Source organism: Salvelinus alpinus, chromosome 29 (assembly GCF_045679555.1).
Source record: "Salvelinus alpinus chromosome 29, SLU_Salpinus.1, whole genome shotgun sequence".
NCBI classification, from domain to species: Eukaryota; Metazoa; Chordata; class Actinopteri; order Salmoniformes; family Salmonidae; genus Salvelinus; species Salvelinus alpinus.
Window position 1 is genome coordinate 47,098,925 of NC_092114.1, and position 22,435 is coordinate 47,121,359.

The 22,435-nt window shown below is 43.5% G+C and overlaps 1 protein-coding gene across 1 annotated transcript; it reads left to right on the forward strand.

Annotated features, from left to right (window-relative positions):
• The first annotated feature begins 3,770 nt into the window (after positions 1–3,770).
• LOC139558919 (zinc finger protein ZFPM2-like) lies at positions 3,771–10,934 on the forward strand. The gene is made up of 6 exons (XM_071374421.1): positions 3,771–3,869; positions 4,076–4,138; positions 4,290–4,355; positions 5,697–5,757; positions 8,721–10,207; positions 10,302–10,934. Exons 1-6 carry the CDS (start codon positions 3,771–3,773, stop codon positions 10,932–10,934), a joined length of 2,409 nt encoding a protein of 802 aa, XP_071230522.1.
• The last annotated feature ends 11,501 nt before the right edge of the window (positions 10,935–22,435 follow it).

Consider the following 22,435-nt stretch of genomic DNA (forward strand, 5'->3'; position numbering starts at 1 on the left):
TTTCCAGATACTGACTGGAAGCAATTGTGGGTGAGAGGCAGATGAAACAACAATATTTAACATGAGATCCTCTCTAATCTTTACAGGAATGCGGGTCTGAATATAAACAGCAACACCTCCACCACTTATTTCTGTCTTTTCTGTAAATGTTATAACATTGTATTGCTACGACTGTATTGTCTGAGTTTCTGAGAGTCAGAATATGAATGTCATCTGTCATCTGTCATCTGTCAGACTTCGATGGTGCGCGCACCACCCACCGCTTCCAAGTATATTACTCGCTAATGTCCAATCTCTAGATAACAAGGTAGATGAAATTAGGGCAAGGGTTGCTTTCCAGAGAGACATCAGGGATTGTAACATAATCTCTTTCACGGAAACATGGCTCTCGGAGTCGATACAGCCAACATACAGGAACTCAAGTCCTTTTGATCACCTGACCTAGAAGTCCTCCCAAATTTTAGAACAAGGCTACCTAAATTGTATCAGCATATTGACTGTTGCACTCGTGCTGATAAAACACTGGATCACTGCTACTCTTAACTTCCGCGATGCATACAAAGCCCTCCCCCACCCTCCTTTTGCCAAATCTGATGTCGACCCCATTTTGCTCCTCCCTTCCTATTGTCAGGAACTCAAACAGGATGTACCCGTGCTATGGACTATTCAACGGTGGTCTGACCAATCGGAACCCACTCTTCAAGATTGTTTTGATCACGCAGAATGTGACATGTTCCGGGTAGCCTCAGAAAATAATGTCGATGTATACGCTGATTCGGTGAGTGAGTTTATAAGGAAGTGCATGGAGATGTTGTACCTACTCTGATTTTTTAAACCTACCCTAACCAAAAGCCATGGATATATGGTGACATTCGCGCAAAACTGAATGCGCGACTCACCACATTTAACCATCAAAAGGTGACTGGAAATATGGCCAATACAAACAGTGTAGTTATTCCCTATGCAACGCAATCAAACAAGTGAAATGTCAATATAGAGACAAAGTGGGGTCGCAATTCAACGACTCAGACACGAGACGCATGTGGCAGGGTCTACAGACAATCACGGACTACAAGAGGAAAACCAGCCACGTCACGGACACCGACGTCTTGCTTCCAGACAAACTAAACACCTTTTACCGCTTTGAGGATAATACAGTGCCACCAACGCGGGCTGCTACCAAGGACTGTGAGCTCTACTTATCCGTGGCCGATGTGAGTAAGACATTTAACCTGTCTAGCCCCGGGGTTCCGCTAGCGGAACTCCTCCCACATTCCACTGAAAAGGCAGAGCGCGAAATTCAAAAAATATTTTTGAGAAATATTTAACTTTCACACATTAACAAGTCCAATACAGCAAATGAAAGATAAACATCTTGTGAATCCAGTCAACATGTCCGATTTTTTAAATGTTTTACAGCGAAAACACCACGTATATTTATGTTAGCTCACCACCAAATACAAAAAAGCACAGACATTTCTTTCACAGCACAGGTAGCTTGCACAAAACCAACCAAACTAACCAAGAACCAACCAAACTAACCAAGAAACAACTTCATCAGAAGACAGTCTTATAACATGTTATACAATAAATCTATATTTTGTTCGAAGAATGTGCATATTTGAGGTATAAATCATAGTTTTACATTGCAGCTACCATCACAGCTACCATCACAAATAGCACCGAAGCAGCCAGAGTAATTATAGAGACCAACGTGAAATACCTAAATACTCACCATAAAACATTTATGAAAAATACATGGTGTACAGCAAATGAACGACAAACATCTTGTGAATCCTGCCAATATTTCAGATTTTTTAAGTGTTTTACAGCGAAAACACAATATAGCATTATATTAGCTTACTACAATAGCCAACCACACAACAGCATTGATTCAAGGCAACAGTAGCGATGGCGACAAAACCAGCAAAAGATATTAATTATTTCATTAACCTTCATAAACTTCATCAGATGACAGTCCTATAACATCATATTACACAATACATATATGGTTTGTTCGAAAATGTGCATATTTAGAGCTGAAATCCGTGGTTATACATTGTGAAAACGTAGCAACTATTTTCCAGAATCTCCGGATATATTTCTGACACTGTCACGACTTCCGCCGAAGTCGGCCCTTCTCCTTGTTCGGGTGGTGTTCGGCGGTCGACGTCACCGGCTTTCTAGTCACCACCGATCCATTTCCTTCCTAGGGTACCGCTTTTCAGCGTCAGGGGTAGAGATGGAGAATGACCGCATTTCAGCCGTGTGTAATTGGCCGACTCCAACCACGGTAAAGGAGGTGCAGCGGTTTTTAGGGTTTGCCAACTACTACCGGAGATTTATCCGGGGTTTTGGTCAGGTAGCGGCTCCCATTACCTCACTGCTGAAGGGAGGACCGGTGCGACTGCAGTGTACAGCTGGGGCGGACAGGGCTTTTGGTTACCTGAAGGCTCTGTTTACCTCGGCTCCAGTTCTGGCTCATCCTGATCCTTCCTTAGCATTCATAGTTGAAGTGGACGCGTCCGAGGCGGGGATAGGGGCTGTGCTGTCTCAGCGTTCGGGTACGCCACCAAAGCTCCGCCCCTGTGCATTCTTTTCGAAGAAGCTCAGCCCGGCGGAGTGAAACTATGATGTGGGGGACCGGGAGTTGCTGGCTGTTGTCATGGCTCTGAAAGCGTGGAGACACTGGCTTGAGGGGGCTAGACACCCTTTTCTCATTTGGACTGACCACCGCAATCTGGAGTACATCCGGGCAGCGAGGAGAATGAACCCTCGCCAGGCAAGGTGGGCCATGTTTTTCACCCGTTTTGATTTCACCCTTACCTACAAACCAGGTTCCCAGAACGTTAAGGCAGATGCACTGTCCCGGGTGTATGATACAGAGGAGAGGTCCACAGATCCCACTCCCATAATTACAGCCTCTCGCCTGGTGGCACCGGTGGTGTGGGAGGTGGACGCGGACATCGAACGGGCGTCACGTACAGAGTCCATTCCACATGATTGTCCAGCTGGGCGTCTGTACGTTCCGTTTGATGTCCGCGATCGTTTGATCTGTTGGGCTCATACGTCACCCTCCTCTGGTCATCCTGGTATCGGTCGGACGGTGCGCTGCCTTTCTGGGAAGTACTGGTGGCCCACTTTAGCTAAGGACGTGCGGGTTTATGTTTCCTCCTGTTCGGTATGTGCACAGTGCAAGGCACCTAGACATCTGCCCAGAGGGAAATTACAACCCCTTCCCGTTCCACAGCGACCATGGTCACACCTATCGGTGGATTTCGTGACGGATCTTCCCCCGTCGCGGGGTAACACCACGATCCTGGTCGTTGTGGATCGGTTTTCTAAGTCCTGCCGTCTCCTTCCTTTGCCCGGTCTCCCTACGGCTCTACAAACTGCGGAGGCTCTGTTCACCCATGTATTCCGGCACTACGGGGTGCCTGAGGATATAGTTTCTGATCGGGGTCCCCAATTTACGTCTAGAGTCTGGAGGGCGTTTATGGAACGCCTGGGGATCTCGGTCAGCCTTACCTCAGGTTTCCACCCCGAGAGCAACGGGCAGGTGGAAAGAGTAAACCAGGATGTGGGTAGGTTTCTGAGGTCCTATTGCCAGGACCGGCCGGGGGAGTGGGCAGCTTATATCCCCTGGGCCGAGATGGCCCAAAACTCCCTCCGCCACTCATCTACCAACCTATCACCTTTTCAGTGTGTGCTAGGTTACCAGCCGGTCCTGGCACCATGGCATCAGAGCCAGATTGAGGCTCCTGCGGTGGATGAATGGTTTCGGCACTCAGAGGAGACTTGGAACGCTGCCCACGTACGGCTACAACGTGCCATCAGGAGACAAAAGGCGAGTGCCGACCGCCACCGCAGTGAGGCCCCGGTGTATGCACCGGGCGATCGGGTCTGGCTCTCGACCCGAAACCTACCCCTTGGAAACTGGGTCCGCGGTTTGTGGGGCCATTTAAAGTCCTGAGGAGATTGAACGAGGTTTGTTATAGGTTACAACTCCCCCCTGATTACCGTATTAACCCCTCGTTCCATGTGTCTCAGGCCGGTGGTGGCTGGTCCGCTCCAGCAGTCTGAGGTGCGGGAGGTTCCTCCGCCCCCTCTTGACATCGAGGGGGTCCCGGCGTATAGCGTAAGAGCCATCATGGATTCTAGGCGTCGGGCGAGGGGCCTTCAGTACCTCGTGGAGTGGGAGGGGTACGGTCCGGAGGAGAGATGCTGGGTACCGGTGGAGGACATTCTAGATCCGTCTATGTTACAAGAGTTTCACCGTCTCCACCCAGATCGCCCTGCACCTCGCCCTCCGGGTCGTCCTCGAGGCCGGTGTCGTCGCGCTGCTGGAGCCGCGCGTCAAGGGGGGGGTACTGTCACGACTTCCGCCGAAGTCGGCCCTTCTCCTTGTTCGGGTGGTGTTCGGCGGTCGACGTCACCGGCTTTCTAGTCACCACCGATCCATTTTTCTGTTTCGTTTTGTTTTGTCTGTATTATACACACCTGGTTTCAATTCCCCTATTATGTTCCCTATTTAACCCTCTGGCTTTCATTTCTGTTTTGTCCGTGATTGTTTGTTACGTTAGTGGTTGTTGTTATTTCTTATATGTTTTGTAATTATTCCCTTTGTGGAATTTTGCTGTGATTTTTGAGTAAACGTTTTGTGTTTCGCTCAACACCTGTGTCCTGCATTTGACTCTGCTACTTTGCCGCACACAACCCTGACAGACACTCACCTATTCTGACCAAATAACTAATCATAAACTTTACTAAAAAATACATGTTGTACAGGAAATGATAGATACACTAGTTCTTAATGCAATCGCCGTGTTAGAATTCAAAAAATAACTTTAGTACGACATACAGCTTACGTTATAGCGAGAGAGCGCCCAAAATCTGGGCGGAAACTAATAGTAAACATTTTCGACAGAAATATGAAATAACATCATAAATGGGTCCTACTTTTGTTGAGCTTCCATCAGAATCTTGCACAAGGGGTCCTTTGTCCAGAACAATCGTTGTTTGGTTTTAGAATGTCCTTTTTCCCTCTCGAATTAGCAACCAAAACTTGCCAAGTGGCGCGAAGCTGTCCATTGTCACCAAACGCAGAGAACGGAACACGCCAAAACTCCCGAAAAAATTTCAATAATCTGATAAAACTATATTGAAAAAACATACTTTACGATGATATTATCACATTTATCAAATAAAATCAAAGCCGGAGATATTAGCCGTCTATAAGGAAAGCTTTTCAGAAGCCAAAGCTGATGTCCTTCCCGCGTCTTCCTGAACAAAGGAAATTGGGGTCCTGTCATTCCAAGACCTCTCTTTTGACCATAGATATAGCTAGACTCCCCATTTCACCTCTCACTGCCTATTGACATCTAGTGGAAGGCGTATGAAGTGCATGTATAGTCATAAATGTCAAGCAAATTGATAGGGAGGCCCTGGAACAGAGCCTCGATTTCAGATTTTTCACTTTCTGACAGGAAGTTTGCTGCAAAATGAGTTCTGTTTTACTCACAGATATAATTCAAACGGTTTTAGAAACTTGAGAGTGTTTTCTATCCAATAGTAATAATAATATGCATATTGTACGAGCAAGAATAGAGTACGAGGCCGTTTAAATTGGGCACGATTTTTCCCCAAAGTGAAAATAGCGCCCTCTATCCTCAATTATACGCGTTAATCCTCGCAAGGCTGTCGGCCTAGACGGCATCCCTAGCCGCGTCCTCAGAGCATACGCAGACCAGCTGGCTGGTGTGTTTACGGACATATTCAATCTCTCCCTATCCCAGTCTGCTGTCCCCACATGCTTCAAGATGGCCAACATTGTTCCTGTACCCAAGAAGGCAAAAGTAACTGAACTAAATGACTACCACCCCATAGCATTCACTTCTGTCATCATGAAGTGCTTTGAGAGACTAGTCAAGGATTGCATCACCTCCACCTCACCTGTCACCCTAGACCCACTTAAATTTGCTTACCGCCCCAATAGGTCCACAGATGATGCAATACCTATGTAAGAATGCTGTTCATTGACTATAGCTAAGCATTTAACCCCATAGTACCCTCCAAGCTCATCATTAAGCTTGAGGCCCTGAGTCTCAACCCTGCCCTGTGCAATTAGTTCCTGGTCTTCCTGATGGGCCGCACACAGGTAGTGTAGGTAGGAAACAACACCTCAGGGGCCTCCCGGGTGGCGCAGTGGTCTAAGGCACTGCATCGCAGTGCTAGCTGTGCCACCAGAGATTCTGGGTTCGAGCCCAGGCTCTGTCGCAGCCGGCCGTGACCGGGAGGTCCATGGGGCGATGCACAATTGGCCCAGCGTCGTCCGGGTTAGGGAGGGTTTGGCCGGCAGGTAAATCCTTGTCTCATCACGCACTAGCGACTCCTGTGGCGGGCCGGGCGTAGTGCACGCAGACCAGGTCGCCAGGTGTACGGTGTTTCCTCCGACACATTGGTGCGGCTGGCTTCTGGGTTGGATGTGCGTTGTGTCAAGAAGCAGTGCGGCTAGGTTGGGTTGTGTTTCGGAGGACACATGGCTCTCGACCTTTGCCTCTTCCGAGTACATACGGGAGTTGCAGCGATGAGACAAGACTGTAACTACTACCAATTGGATACCATGAAATTGGGAAGAAAAAAGGGGTTAAAAAAAAAGGCCTCCAATTCGCTGATCCTCAACACTGGGACCCCACAAGGGTGCGTTCTCAGCCCCCTCCCTGTTCACCCATGACTGTGTGGCCATGCACACCTCTCAAGTTTGCAGATGACACAACAGTAGTGGGCTTGATTACCAACAACAACAAGACAGCCTACAGGTGTAGGTGAGGGCAGTTGGAGTTGGGTGTCAGGAATGTCAACACAACAAAGGAGATGATCGTGGACTTCAGGAAACAGCAGAGCACCCCCTTATCCACATCGACGGGACAGCAGTGGAGGAGGTAGAAAGTTTTAAGTTCCTCGCACTAGCTACTCCTGTGGCGGGCCGGGCGTAGTGCACGCAGACCAGTGTTCCAGCAAGTTCCTCATCCTCGTCACGGACAAACTGAAATGGTCCACCCACACAGACAGTGTGGTAAAGAAGGCGCCTCTTCAACCTCCGGAGGCTGAAGAAATTTGTCTTGTCACCCGAAACCCTGACAAACTTTTACAGATGCACAATTGAGAGCATCCTGTCAGGCTGTATCACCGCCTGGTATGGCAACTGCACCGCCCACAACCGCAAGGCTCTCCAGAGGGTAGTGCGGTCTGCACAATGCATCACCGGGGGAAAACTACTTGCCCTCCAGGAAACCTACAGCACCCGATGTCACAGGAGGGCCAAAAAGATCATCAAGGACAACAACCTGAGCCACTACTTGTTCACCCCACTACCATCCAGAAGGGGAGGTCAGTACAGGTGCATCAAAGCAGGGACCGAGAGACTGAAAAACAGCTTCTATCTCAAGGCCATCCGATTGTTAAACTGCCATCGCTAACACAGAGAGGCTGCTGCCTACATACAGACTTGAAATCATTGGCCACTTTAATAAATGGATCACTAGTCACTTTAATAATGCCACTTTAATAATGTTAACATATCTTGCATCACTCATCTCATATTTATATACTGTATTTTATACCATCTATTGCATCTTTCTTATGCCACTATGTCATTGCTCATCCATATTTTTATATGTATATATTCTTATTCCATTCCTTTACTTAGATTTGTGTGTTTTCGGTAGTTGTTGTGGAATTGTTACATGTTAGATATTGCTGCACTGTCGGTTTTACCCTAATACAGTAGCCTGAAACCCATGGTTTAGAGGCCACATCAGGCCTTCAAATAAGGTTGGAAAATTCCAGTAACATTCCCAGATTTCCAAGAAATCCTGGTTGAAGGATTTCCTGTTTATTTCCTCTCGTTCCAGTAATCTACCACCTGTGATTACTGGAAAACCTGGGAAAGTTACCAGAATTTCAGTAATGGGTGCTAAAAATAAATGTATCTTATTTATCTGTCACGTATACTCCCTCTCTGGCCTCTAGGTCATCAGGCTGCTGATTATCCCGCACACCTGTCACCATCATCTTGCACACCTGCAATGACACTTACCGGGACTCCTTAACCTCCTTGATTATCTTCCCTATATCTGTCACTCCCCTTGGTTCTTTCCTCAGGTGTTATTGACTCTGTTTCATGTCGGTGCGTTGTTTGTGTTTCGTGTTTATTGTTTTGTTTATTTATTAAAACACATCACTCCCTGTACTTGATTCTCAACTCTGTGTGTAGCTTAAGATTAACCAATGTACATGCAAAAACACAGATATTAAAAACAATTGTAAAAATATCTACCTGCAGTAGAGCATGATGGGAAATATGATAATGATTATGGTACAAATGTGCCTTTTTAGGGTGCCAACCAAGTGACAAAACCGTTAGTCACCTTTTAGGCAGAAATGTATCATTGGACCTTATGGTGGGCACTGAGGGTACAAAGTATAGAAATATACCTTCACACTGTACCCCTTTTTGTGAGAGTGAGATTATTGTACCTTTTATATTTCAAATATTGGCTACCGAAATGTACCCTTATACTCTTTATCCACACATGTACCTTAAAAGGTACTGAACAGTCATCTTTTTGTATCCCAGGGAACATTATTGTACCCTAACCTTACCACTAATAGTGTGAATATATTAACACTCTAAAATGCCTTTATAATCTCATTCCTAGGTGCTAAGGTGGAGGCGGCGGTGTCCACTGGAGGCGGCACAATGAAATGCACAGTGTTTGACCACACAGCGGACTCTCTCCCCAGCCTCCAGAAGCACATTCTCTCCCACTTGTCTCAGACAGGCTACCGGTGCTCCCACTGCCACTTCAGCTTCACCTCCCCTAGGGAACTGGACAAGCACCACGAGATCCACAGACACTGTTTCTCCTACAGTGTCAAATTGGAGCCCTCTAGTCCTCGCCAGGCATCCTCGTCCATCCAGAACAACATGGTCCCTGCTGCTTTCCCCATGGGGCTGTTCTTATCCCATTTCCCCTACTCACAGGACTTACGAGCTGCCCCCCAGGCCTCGGAGATCCTGGCTAAGATGTCTGAGTTGGTCCACCATAGACTGAGGCATGGAGGTACTAACCACTACCCCGCTCATGTCATGTACAGCACCCTTGTCCCCAAAGGGGCCATGTGTTTTGAATGCAACATCACTTTCGGGAACTTGGACAACTACTTAATTCATAAAAAGCACTACTGTAATAGTGGTTGGCAACATGTGGCTAAGCCACATGATTACACCAGTGTCCTGGACAAAGTGACTGACACAGGGAGCCCTAAAAGTGGGGGATTGGGTGGGTTGGGCAGCCTGAACATGAGTCAGGGTCATCTATCTGACCCCAACAGTCATCTCACTTCCCCGTGCCTGAACCTGTCAGGACTAGACCTGTTCACCATTGGGGAGGGGAAGGCACAGGTACAGGCTGAGCTCCCAGGTACTGTGAAGAACCCTTCCATCCCCACCAGAACAGATGACAACCCCTCCATACAGGCAGACGTGACAAGTCCCAAAGCATCTCAAATGCCTAAGACAGAAATCTTAGACCCTAACAAGACAACGTGCGAGCCCTGTAAGATCACCTTCAGTCGTACAGAGACCTATATGGTTCACAAGCAGTATTACTGCGCCACGCGACATGACCCACTCATGAAACGAGCGCAAAGCAACAAACTGCCTGCCACCCAGAGAACGGTGCGTTTACGGAAACGGAAGAAGAACTTCAAAATGAACATTCCCAACAACGAACAACAGAGGTCTTCCATGAATCACCATCCACATTACTTTGGGATAGCACCCACTGGAGGACCAGGCATGTGCCAAGACCCAAGGGAGATATTCGGTAAACAGTTTCACCCCAGATACAACATGTTCCTTGGCATGGTTCCTAAGCATCCAGAGGCTAATCTCCCTTTCACTAAATCAGCTCTGATATCTAAGTGCAACGCCATAGCACAAGATGAACTGGATAACGCTATTGATCTCAGTAAAACGTGTTCATCATCAAGCCCTGGTAAATTATATACCACCCATAAAAGACTCATGGACTATCACGAGTGCACAGTGTGCAAGATCAGCTTCAACAAAGTGGAAGACTACCTTGCACACAAACGGAGCTCTTGCCCAGTCACTGCTCCAGATCGCAAAACATCTGCGGTCGTAAAAAGAGGGTTTAACAACCCAGTAGATGACAATGATACAAACTTGGGTAAATGTGTTAACAATGGAGCCAACGAGGTGTTCTTGCAAATAGGTAGCACTAACGGGGATCAGCTTGCTGTCATCAAAGAGGAAAGCACGGATGAGTTTCTGTCCCAAGAATTTAGCCCTCTTTTATTTAAAAAAAATGAGACTTGACGAACATATTTCAACCTTTTATAGAATCAAGCCTGCCGACTACACCACAGGTACAGTGGTGATGCAGAGAGAGCTCAGCGAGCTGAGACAAAGCCCCAATGAAGGGAGTGAGGTGAAAAAAGATCAGCCTATGCCTGATGGCTACCAGGAAACACAAGGTGTTTTGCCTCAAAATGGCCCCCAGGAGCCTGAGGACATGGTCATAGACACAGAGAACACACTCCAAGACAACAAGCTTGTGAACTCCCATCTCCCAGACAGCCACGTATCATCCTTGTCAGATTCAGAGAGTCCTGTCAGTGTCAACTCCAAGAAGAGCACTTCCTCATCCTTATCCTCCCCAGCACAATCTAAGACAGAGGATGTACTACCTTCCTGTGTGAAAAGAGGCCTTAACGGCTCCATCCAGGCAACAAAGTGTAGTGTCAAATATTGCCGCCCCTGCGACATCCAGTTCAACAACCTGTCCAACTTTATAACACACAAGAAGTTCTACTGCTCGTCACACACCGCCGAGCACGTCAAATGACTGTGGTTCAGTGGCCAGTCTCTCTCCTCTTAAACCTGCCACACACAGGTTAAATACAGCACTGCTGGTGAACAATCAAGAGTACCATCTCCCTTCAGTTTGATAGCAAAATGCAATGTTTTTTGGACAAAAAAGTTGTCATATTTTCTGCCATCTTTGTGATGTATTTATTGTATTAAGATTTTAATATATATTTAATTGAAAAACAATGTTAATTCTAAAACCTTGTGTCATACGCACAGAGAATTGTTGACTTTTGAATGCATTTGTATTGATTATGAAGAGATGTTCAACAAAAACTCTTTGGTTGAAAAGACTCACAAGCACTAGTCTATCCATACAGATTATTATTGAGTTTTAGGTCGTTTACCATCATGAAGTGATACAAATAATACTGTTTTTGGAATGATAGGACATGTTTGTTGATCTTAAATTTCAGTGTAGAACTTTGTCATGTACTTAATGTGTAAATTGTATATTCATTTAAATGTTTGGTTTACAAAACATTTTTTTCTCCTTTTTTTATCTCTATTGCAGTATTATGATAGAGTGAATTAATATATTTATTTTGTCTGATTTGATGAATTGTTGATAAAATGTTTGAGTGTTTTCAATGAAGGTTGTGATCATTCCAATGTAAAAAAAAAAAAATACATTGTTAATGTGTTGCTATGCATGCCTGTGTTCAGAATGAAATTCCTCAAAATGTTTGATATTTTTACATTGTGTTGTGGAAATTAAAATTAAAATCTCAGGCCCAACTTTCTTTATGATACCTATCTACAGATGTCTATCTTCGTTCACATTGAAACAAAAAAGCAACAAGAGGCAAGATATTAGAAACAAATAACTTTGCCTAGTGGAGATGGAGGAAACTGAAACGAAAACGTTATGCTTAAAGTACTATGCTTCCTCTTACAAAATATTGTTTGGTGAATCATGGCTCCGTCATTTGTAAAAAAAATTCAGTAAATAATTTTGGTAGCATTTCTATGTTTTAAAAATATATACAGTGGGGAGAACAAGTATTTGATACACTGCCGATTTTGCAGGTTTTCCTACTTACAAAGCATGTAGAGGTCTGTAATTTTTATCATAGGTACACTTCAACTGTGAGAGACGGAATCTAAAACAAAAATCCAGAAAATCACATTGTATGATTTTTAAGTAATTAATTTGCATTTTATTGCATGACATAAGTATTTGATACATCAGAAAAGCAGAACTTAATATTTGGTACAGAAACCTTTGTTTGCAATTACAGAGATCATACGTTTCCTGTAGTTCTTGACCAGGTTTGCACACACTGCAGCAGGGATTTTGGCCCACTCCTCCATACAGACCTTCTCCAGATCCTTCAGGTTTCGGGGCTGTCGCTGGGCAATATGGACTTTCAGCTCCCTCCAAAGATTTTCTATTGGGTTCAGGTCTGGAGACTGGCTAGGCCACTCCAGGACCTTGAGATGCTTCTTACGGAGCCACTCCTTAGTTGCCCTGGCTGTGTGTTTCGGGTCGTTGTCATGCTGGAAGACCCAGCCACGACCCATCTTCAATGCTCTTACTGAGGGAAGGAGGTTGTTGGCCAAGATCTCGCGATACATGGCCCCATCCATCTTCCCCTCAATACGGTGCAGTCGTCCTGTCCCCTTTGCAGAAAAGCATCCCAAAAGAATGATGTTTCCACCTCCATGCTTCACGGTTGGGATGGTGATCTTGGGGTTGTACTCATCCTTCTTCTTCCTCCAAACACGGCGAGTGAAGTTTAGACCAAAAAGCTCTATTTTTGTCTCAACAGACCACATGACCTTCTCCCATTCCTCCTCTGGATCATCCAGATGGTCATTGGCAAACTTCAGACGGGCCTGGACATGCGCTGGCTTGAGCAGGGGGACCTTGCGTGCGCTGCAGGATTTTAATCCATGACGGCGTAGTGTGTTACTAATGGTTTTCTTTGAGACTGTGGTCCCAGCTCTCTTCAGGTCATTGACCAGGTCCTGCCGTGTAGTTCTGGCTGATCCCTCACCTTCCTCATGATCATTGATGCCCCACGAGGTGAGATCTTGCATGGAGCCCCAGACCGAGGGTGATTGACCATCATCTTGAACTTCTTCCATTTTCTAATAATTGCGCCAACAGTTGTTGCCTTCTCACCAAGCTGCTTGCCTATTGTCCTGTAGCCCATCCCAGCCTTGTGCAGGTTTACAATTTTATCCCTGATGTCCTTACACAGCTCTCTGGTCTTGGCCATTGTGGAGAGGTTGGAGTCTGTTTGATTGAGGTTGTGGACAGGTGTCTTTTATACAGGTAACGAGTTCAAACAGGTGCAGTTAATACAGGTAATGAGTGGAGAACAGGAGGGCTTCTTAAAGAAAAACTAACAGGTCTGTGAGAGCCGGAATTCTTACTGGTTGGTAGGTGATCAAATACTTATGTCATGCAATAAAATGCAAATTAATTACTTAAAAATCATACAATGTGATTTTCTGGATTTTTGTTTTAGATTCCGTCTCTCACAGTTGAAGTGTACCTATGATAAAAATTACAGACCTCTACATGCTTTGTAAGTAGGAAAACCTGCAAAATCGGCAGTGTATCAAATACTTGTTCTCCCCACTGTATATACACTACTGTTCAAAAGTTTGGGGTCACTTAGAAATTTGAAAGAAAAGCTAATATTTTGTCCATTAAAATAACATCAAATTGATCAGAAATACATTGTAGACATTGTTGTTGTAAATGAGTTTTGTAGCTGGAAACGTCAAATTTTACATGGAATATCTACATAGGCGTACAGAGGCCCATTATCAGCAACCATCACTCCTGTGTTCCAATGACACATTGTGTTAGCTAAGTTTATCAATTTAAAAGGCTGATTGATCATTAGAAAACCCTTTTGCAATTATGTTAGCACAGCTAAAAACTGTTGTCCTGATTAAAGAAGCAATAAAACTAGCCTTCTTTAGACTAGTTGAGTGTCTGGAGCATCAGCATTTGTGGGTTCGATTACAGGCTCAAAATGGCCAGAAACAAAGAACTTTCCTCTGAAACTCGTCAGTCTATTTTTGTTCTGAGAAATGAAGGCTATTCCATGCGAGAAATTGCCAAGAAACTGAAGATCTCGTACAACGCTGTGTAATACTCACTTCACAGATTAGCGCAAACTGGCCCTAACAAAAATAGAAAGAGTAGCAAGAGGACAAGTACATTAGAGTGACTAGTTAGAGAAACAGACGCCTCACAAGTCCTCAACAGACAGCTTCATTAAATAGTACTCGCAAAACACCAGTCTCAACGTCAACAGTGAAGAGGCGACTCCGGGATGCTGGCCTTCTAGTCAGAGTTGCAAAGAAAATGCCATATCTCAGAATGGCCAATAAAAAGATAAGATTAAGATGGGAAAAAGAACAGACACTGGACAGAGACACATTTAAAAGGCTCTGAAGGCTCATTGTGCAGCGATATGCCATCCCATCTGGTTTGTGCTTTGTGGGACTATTATTTGTTTTTCAACAGGACAATGACCCAATGGAGAGCTGAATTAGATGACCTGGCCTCCACAATCATCAACCCAATTGAGATGGTTTGGGATGAGTTGGACCGCAGAGTGAAGAAAAAGCAGCCAACAAGGGCTCAGCATATGTGGAAACTCCTGTTGGAAAAACTCCTGTTGGAAAAGCATTCCAGGTGTAGCTGGTTGAGAGAATGCCAAGATTGTGGAGCAGGTTGAGAGCTTCAAGATCCTTGGTGTCCACATCACCAACAAACTAGCATGGTCCAAGCACACCAAGACAGTCGTGAAGAGGGCATGACAAAACCTATTTCCCCTCAGAAGACTGAAAAGATTTGGTTTAGGTCCTCAAAAGGTTCTACAGCTGCACCATCGAGAGCATCCTGATTGATTGCATCACTGCCTGGCATGATAACTGCTCGGCATGGCAACTGATCGGATTACTCTACCAGTTCGTGGTGAGTAATCGCTGTTCTGATGTCCAGAAGTTATTTTCGGTCATAAGAGCTGGTAGCAGCAACATTATGTACAAAATAAGTTTCAAAATAATTTACAAACAAAGCAAAAAAAATTACAAAATAACACAGTTGGTTAGGAGCACGTAAAACGTCAGCCATCCTCACCGGCGCCATTCAGGTGTTAAACAGTTGTTCCATCCCCAAGCCCAACTCAAGAGAAGGCTTCAAAATTGCTTAATTGAGCAAGAAAGGGGAGATTTGCTTAACCAATATCAAGTCCTAGTTGATGGAGCTCATATACACCCCTTTCCCCTAAAACACACACAAGCTGTGACCATTTTCCCAAGGGTCTCTGAGCATTAAGACCTCTTCATTATTTTGTGCCACCAGGGGCATAATAATTTCTCTGATTCTGATTATCCGAGTGTGACCCCCTCCCCAAGAGTTCCTGCAGCTAGTGTTGCCAGCTTTACCACTACCTGGGTAGGGGTCTACACTGGGATTCCCACAGGCTAGGTACAACACTATACACGTCAGCTACTACAGCGACTGAAATAAATGCAACGCTTAACAAAGAGCTGCAGTTAGTTTCAGAGTGGGTGGCAAGGAATAAGTTAGCCCTAAATATTTCTAAGACTAAAAGCATTGTATTTGGGACAAAACATTCACTAAACCCTAAATCTCAACTAAATCTTGTAATAAATAATGTGGAAATTGAGCAAGTTGAGATGACTAAACTGCTTAGAGTAACCCTAGATTGTAAATTGGAGTAACCCTAGATTGGCCTCTAGGCGTCACTGAACTGTCTCATTACATACACCTGATTACAATTCCCCTGATTTGTAATTGCATGTAGTATGTGCTCCCTGTTCACAATTGTGTTGTCAGTTATTGTTCCCATGTCCGTTGGTCTTGTGAGTACCTGTGCTTTGTTGTTTCGGCTTTCGTGTTTTGTGGTCTTGTTATTACGGGTCTTGTCCCGTGTATTGTTGTGCACTTGTTATTACGGGTCTCGTCCAGTGTATTTATTAGAGGTTTAACCTCGCTCTTTTGTTTGGGTTACATCCCTGTGTTTTTGTATACGTGTTTGTTTTGGACTTTGTACCCCGTCCCTTTCATGGCATGTTGTATTTTTGGGTGGAGTATTAAAAAACCCTATTACGTATTCCTGCGCCTGTCTCCAATCCTTTTATACAACGTGACAAATACAAGGTCGTCAAGGTTTTCATTAGCAGCTTTGAGAAATTCTTTGTATATTATGCTCACCCACCCGGAGGCTTTGGCTTTGCTGGACCAACCCTGCCAGGCAGGCTCAGACTCTTGAGGGGACGTTGTTGCTTTAGTGGGTCTGACCGCGTTTATCTTTCTGTCTTGGCTGCGTATAGGCTACTTGCGGTTGGCCTATGAAACAGAATACTTTTAGGTGGGTCTCTAGGGTATAGGGTTGGGGACTGTTCCATCATGATAGTCCAATAAATAAATGGACTATATTTGTAATTATTTTAAAATGTATATCCCATAACAGCAAAACATTTTAAACTCTGTCACAACTCCTGCTCGCAGACACAGATGGGCTCTGGAATTTGCAACCACTTATTTTTCACTCAACTCACCACACTTTTCCAAACACAAAACCACACATACACACCCGCACATACCCACATACTGTGCGTTCTATGTCCTCTGTTTGCTGTGTTTTCTCTACCATGTTGATTCCTACCTAATATTGGGCTTTTGAGAACATTTGTGTTCGAGTTCCTTCCATCTATTTGAAGATGTATAATTCCAATAATTGTATTTTCTTCTTCTAATGCTGTCTTATCTATTTATAAATACTATAAATAACAGTTGAATACAAATTATTTTACAAGATAACTATCTTGAATGGTATAGTGTATTTGTAGGTTATATCTTTATCAATTGTTGCATGTTTTTTTATTACAATGCCAATAGTATTGGGTGTTTCATTATTTGACTATGCGAATTTTATAGTATTTGTGTTTTTTAGAATAGCCATATAGTAGTCTCAGAACAGTTGGTTATCAATGTATAGTTTAGCGACTACAAGAGTTACACATTTCCCTTTTCGTTTATTCACTTTGAAGAGTGGGTACAGAACTTTGCCCCATTTGCAATTTACTTCGGGAACTGATCATTAATGCCTATTTTCGTGTCAGCGAGTCTTTTGCCCAGGGTTTAACCCATTTTATCCTTAAAGAATGCAAATTTGTCAATGATTGAGCACTCGTATCGCTGTCCTCTCTATTCGAAACAATGTTTAAGTTGGCTTTGATCTGGGATCTGTAGCACTTTAACAAGGAACTCTTTCACCACACTCTGGATCTTCACCCTCATTCTCTTTTTTTACCGGCAAGTACCAGATTTTCTCGCATTGATCTAGTCTGATATTGCTACTATATTGTGATCACTACAGCCGATGGATCTGGATACTGCTTTCAAGAACATTTCTACAGCGTTAGTAAAGATGTAAACAATACATGTTGACGATTTCATTCCTGTGCTGTTTGTAACTACCCTGGTAATTTGACTGATAACCTGAACCAGGTTGCAGGCACTGTTTACAGTTTGAAGCATTTTCTTGAGTGGGCAGCTTGATGAAAGCCAGTCAATATTTAAATCACCCAGAAAATATACCTCTGTGGATATCACATACATTATCAAACATTTCACAATTGTTTTCCAGATACTGACTGGAAACAATTGTGGGTGAGAGGCAGATGAAACAACAATATTTAACATGAGATCCTCTCTAATCTTTACAGGAATGCGGGTCTGAATATAAACAGCAACACCTCCACCACTTATTTCTGTCTTTTCTGTAAATGTTATAACATTGTATTGGTACGACTGTATTGTCTGAGTTTCTGAGAGTCAGAATATGAATGTCATCTGTTAGTAGCAAGTTATTCATTTCATGAACCTTGTTTCTAAAGCTACATATTAATGTTAACATGGGCTATTTTGAGCACTTTTCTGGGATGCTTGCTTGTTTTCATTGCTTTACTGGGAAGGTTAGCAGAAGTAGATTGTCTCATGTTATTTATGCTAGTGCAGGGGGAGCTGCACACAGTGGACTTCCTACTTGGGCACACCGCCTCAGTGCTAACTGCATATGTCTGGTTCATAGGCACATGATTACTGCATAGATGTAGGATTAGCAGAGGCATTCAGGGCAGTTAGAGGGACATAAATTAGGTTACTTACATTGTCTACCAATGTCCCTGGTATAATGTACATTTGCTAAAGCATTATGATATCTCAGACACAATGGTAGGGATTAACTGAGCTGGGCTTGGGTCATTGAATAGTAATTGTCTACATGCAGCCTTATAATGCTTTGAAAGGATCCAGGAACCCAAATTGTAAACAAAAGTTACACCCATTGAACTGCAATAATCACGTAGGCAGTTGTGAAGAGAAGGAATCCTGCTAAAGCGTTCAATGCCACAATTCAGAGAGTTCACAGGGCCAGATATGATGGGTCTTTTATTAGTGTCTAGCAGAGTCAATCAGCTCTTTGAAATCCAGTTTCAACTGTTCAGCGCTGCCCTTCATAATGTCATTAAAACCCACATGGACTACGATAGAATTTATGTCCATGTCCTGGTGTAGGACATTCTGGAGCAGCTTAGTAATGTACTTTACTCGAGCTCCGGTATAGGACATTGCTCCTGGTGCAAAAACAGTCACATTTCTTACCATGGAGCTGCCCAAAATCACGGCTGGCGAGAAGGTGTTGTGGAAATACTCTGTCAATATTTCTCAAATACCAGAGCCTGTGAATTCAAAGACTTTTACTACAAAGCCAAGCTGGTTCATGAAGCAACTGCTTCCAGCCTTGGCACATACTTTATATAGGTTTCATCCTTATGTCACACACATAGTAACTCCTCTTTATGTTAAGGTTTCATCCCCTCTGGCATTTAGCCACCGTTATCTTTTTGCCTTGCACAAATTTTAGTTTGATTTCACATTAGGGCATAGAAAAAAATTTGAGCCATAGCAATGTTACAAAAATAAACAGACATGTCCACTCCCAAGACAGGTGCATGTCTAATGGTGCCTAATGACCTAGCCACACAAAGAGTGCATTTATTCTGCTGACCACTCTAAGATGTATAATGGGCACACATGTTCTAGAAAATTCCAAATAGGCATAACCATAGCAACAGTAAATATTAGGCCATAGTAATACAAAAATAAACAGACATGTCCACTCCCAAGACAGGTGCAAGTCTCATGGTGTCTAATGACCTAGACACACAGACTGCACTTATTTTACTCTAAGATGTCACATATGTACTGGAAAATTTCCATTTAAATGTCGACTTTGAAATCGTAGGGGTAGGAGTGGGCACAGTGGCCGCAGATACAGGTACCCCCAGCGACGAAGGTGCAGGAAGATCAGGTTCCAGAGTGGCAAAACTATTTGTTTGTTTCCGCTTCGGGCCTCTCGTTGGGAGTGTAGACTGCTTTGCGGGAGGCCGCTGTCTTCGGCTTCCATGGCTCGTGACATGCGACCACCGTTGATTGCCATGCTCCTCTTGCTGTGCTCTGAGTGATCCAGTTTGTCCCGAAGCAAATCGTAGTAGATACAGCTCCTACATTGCTGGAACCGTTCATTTACTTATACAGAGGGCTCCATTGGCAAACTCATCTGGGACTAACGTTAGCAGCTTAGCTAGGTTAGCGGCTCTTTCAAGCAGATTAACCTGTCAGTTAAGTGGGATTCCAGGACAAGAAATAGTGGTCCTAGCTGTTAAAATCTTACCTCATTGTGGAATCCATGCAAACCCAAGTTCGGTATTTATGTTCCATGCAACTTCACCTTGAAATAATTCAGTAATTTCTCTCAAAAGGGGTGATGATACTAATTAATACTAATTTTAATCGAATGTGCAAACCCTCAGGAAAGATTTTGCACATGAGTGGACAAACTGATTTGGCTCATCAATCTATATGTTCTAAATCAGGATAATCCACTCTTCTTTGAAAATATTTATACAAATGTATTGAATTTACAAGGCAACAAATGATCACATAAATATGGTGGGAGACTATAACACAGTGTTAAGTACCTCAATGGACTGTAAAGGAAATCGCTCCACAAACTATTATCCTCATGTCCTTAAGGATGTCACAATATTATGGACACATTAGAAATAGTGGATATTTGGAGACTAAACCCTTTTCCAAGAACGATCTAATGTAATTTCTTTAAAAAAAAGCAAATTGGATGGAATATGGAGAACATAATTATTCCCACAGGAACGCTACCAAAAATAATTAGCAGAAACTTGTTACTAAAGATGCAGTCATCTATGACTCTCCGAAATAACATTTTTAAAAGAGAAAGCTAAATACTTTAAGCATGTTTTCTTTTCAGTCTCCTCCTCACCCTCTGAATAACTATTAAAGTAAGAAACAAGATAAACATCTACAAATAAACAAAAATATTAGTGTGAAGGACAAATTACAGAGGAATAACTTGTTGAGCATATTCAATCCTTTCACTCTGGAAAAACTCCAGGGCTTGATGGCAAGCCTTTTTGATATAATCAAAGCTCCATTAGTAGCTTGTTTAATCAAATCCTATACAAATGGTACTGTCAGGTACTCAGCATCGGGGGAGAGGTAAGGAACTGGTCTGTCTGCGCAATGTAGAGGAATAAAAACAACATAAATTGGAAAGTATACCAGTTTCGTTAGAGGACCAGGATGTTGACAGCTGCGTCATATAGATTGCAAAATAGCTGGGAATAGATTTTTGATGTACCGATTCCATGGCATAGAGTGTAGCTGATGTGCAAAAAACTACAAGATTCAATACTTTTCAGCTAAAATGGTTGAACATAATTCTTGCCACCTACAAAAAATGTAATATTTGGGGCATACAACCGTCACAGATCTGCAGATTCTGTTGCGAGGATACAGAATCAATAGACCATTTGTTTTGGTATTGTCTTGACTGAACCTAGTCTCATGTTCAGGAATGGCTGAAAAATATTTAAATGTATCTAAAATTTGACCCTAGAAATAGCATTGTTGGGAGATTTGGAGAGACCTGGTCACTCAATTGCTGATATAATAATGCTCTTTGTAAAAGTATTTATCTTCAACTCGCAATCAGTGGATTCTATTGGATTAGATGGATTGAAATTGTATGTTAGACATCATAGCATAGTTGAAAGATATATGGCACGTAGAAATACGAAGAGGGGGGGCAGCAGAGATGGGGATGTGTAACTGTAGTTGAGGGAGTGAAGTTGCTGGGCGAAGGGTAAAATGAAAGTAAAAAATAGGTAGGTAGGCTATTTAAAGAGTGCATGGTGGGCAGCGGAATTGACCAAAATCAATCGATAGATGTAGTAGCATATAGCCTAATTATGTCTGTCAAACAGGTAGGCCCTAACTCTTATTTCTGAAATAGGAAGAATTAGGCTCTAACACAAATCCCTCATTTTATTAGTAAAGTCTAATTAAAATGAAGACGGTTGAAAGGAATTATGCCTACATTCAGAACCATGAGCTGTCCATAAAAGATTGATTGTGCTTCACGTTTCAGCACCACAATGTAAATTACTCAAATCTGCCTTAGGGCAATAACTCAGATAAATACACAATGGGCAAAAATATTGTTTTTAATAAATTACATTTACATTTAATTCATTTAGCAGACGCTCTTATCCAGAGCGACTTACAAATTGGTGCATTCACCTTATGACATCCAGTGGAACAGCCACTTTACAATAGTGCATCTAAATCTTTTAACATTTACATTTACATTTAAGTCATTTAGCAGACGCTCTTATCCAGAGCGACTTACAAATTGGTGCATTCACCTTATGATATCCAGTGGAACAACCACTTTACAATAGTGCATCTAACTCTTTTAAGGGGGGGGGTTAGAAGGATTACTTTATCCTATCCTAGGTATTCCTTAAAGAGGTGGGGTTTCAGGTGTCTCCGGAAGGTGGTGATTGACTCCGCTGACCTGGCGTCGTGAGGGAGTTTGTTCCACCATTGGGGTGCCAGAGCAGCGAACAGTTTTGACTGGGCTGAGCGGGAACTGTACTTCCTCAGAGGTAGGGAGGCGAGCAGGCCAGAGGTGGATGAACGCAGTGCCCTTGTTTGGGTGTAGGGCCTGATCAGAGCCTGAAGGTACGGAGGTGCCGTTCCCCTCACAGCTCCGTAGGCAAGCACCATGGTCTTGTAGCGGATGCGAGCTTCAACTGGAAGCCAGTGGAGTTTTAAGGGGGGGGGGGGGGGAAATAAAATATATAAAATATATTACAGTGGTAGCAAGGTATCAAAGTTGAACACCGGGCCTCCATCTCGTCTTCACACTCCTCACAGCACTGCCATTGGTTAACAGCACACAACGTTTTTGATCAGCAAGAGCAGTGCAGGTCAGGTCTCAGGAATGGAATATCCATTATAGTGTGTAATGCATCATAGTTTTAGTTACAACATCCCAGCAGCTATCTTATGAATATAACTTTGCTCTGCACTTC

Bases quoted from the DNA above. Each gene is read 5' to 3' on its own strand.
- LOC139558919 (XM_071374421.1), top strand. From the start codon at position 3,771: ATGAATGGTTTCGGCACTCAGAGGAGACTTGGAACGCTGCCCACGTAC. The intron at 4,139-4,289 runs GTAAGAGCCATC...GTCTCCACCCAG, and splicing joins AGGGGGTCCCGGCGTATAGC to ATCGCCCTGCACCTCGCCCT. The intron at 5,758-8,720 runs GTGTGTTTACGG...TCTCATTCCTAG, and splicing joins ATACGCAGACCAGCTGGCTG to GTGCTAAGGTGGAGGCGGCG.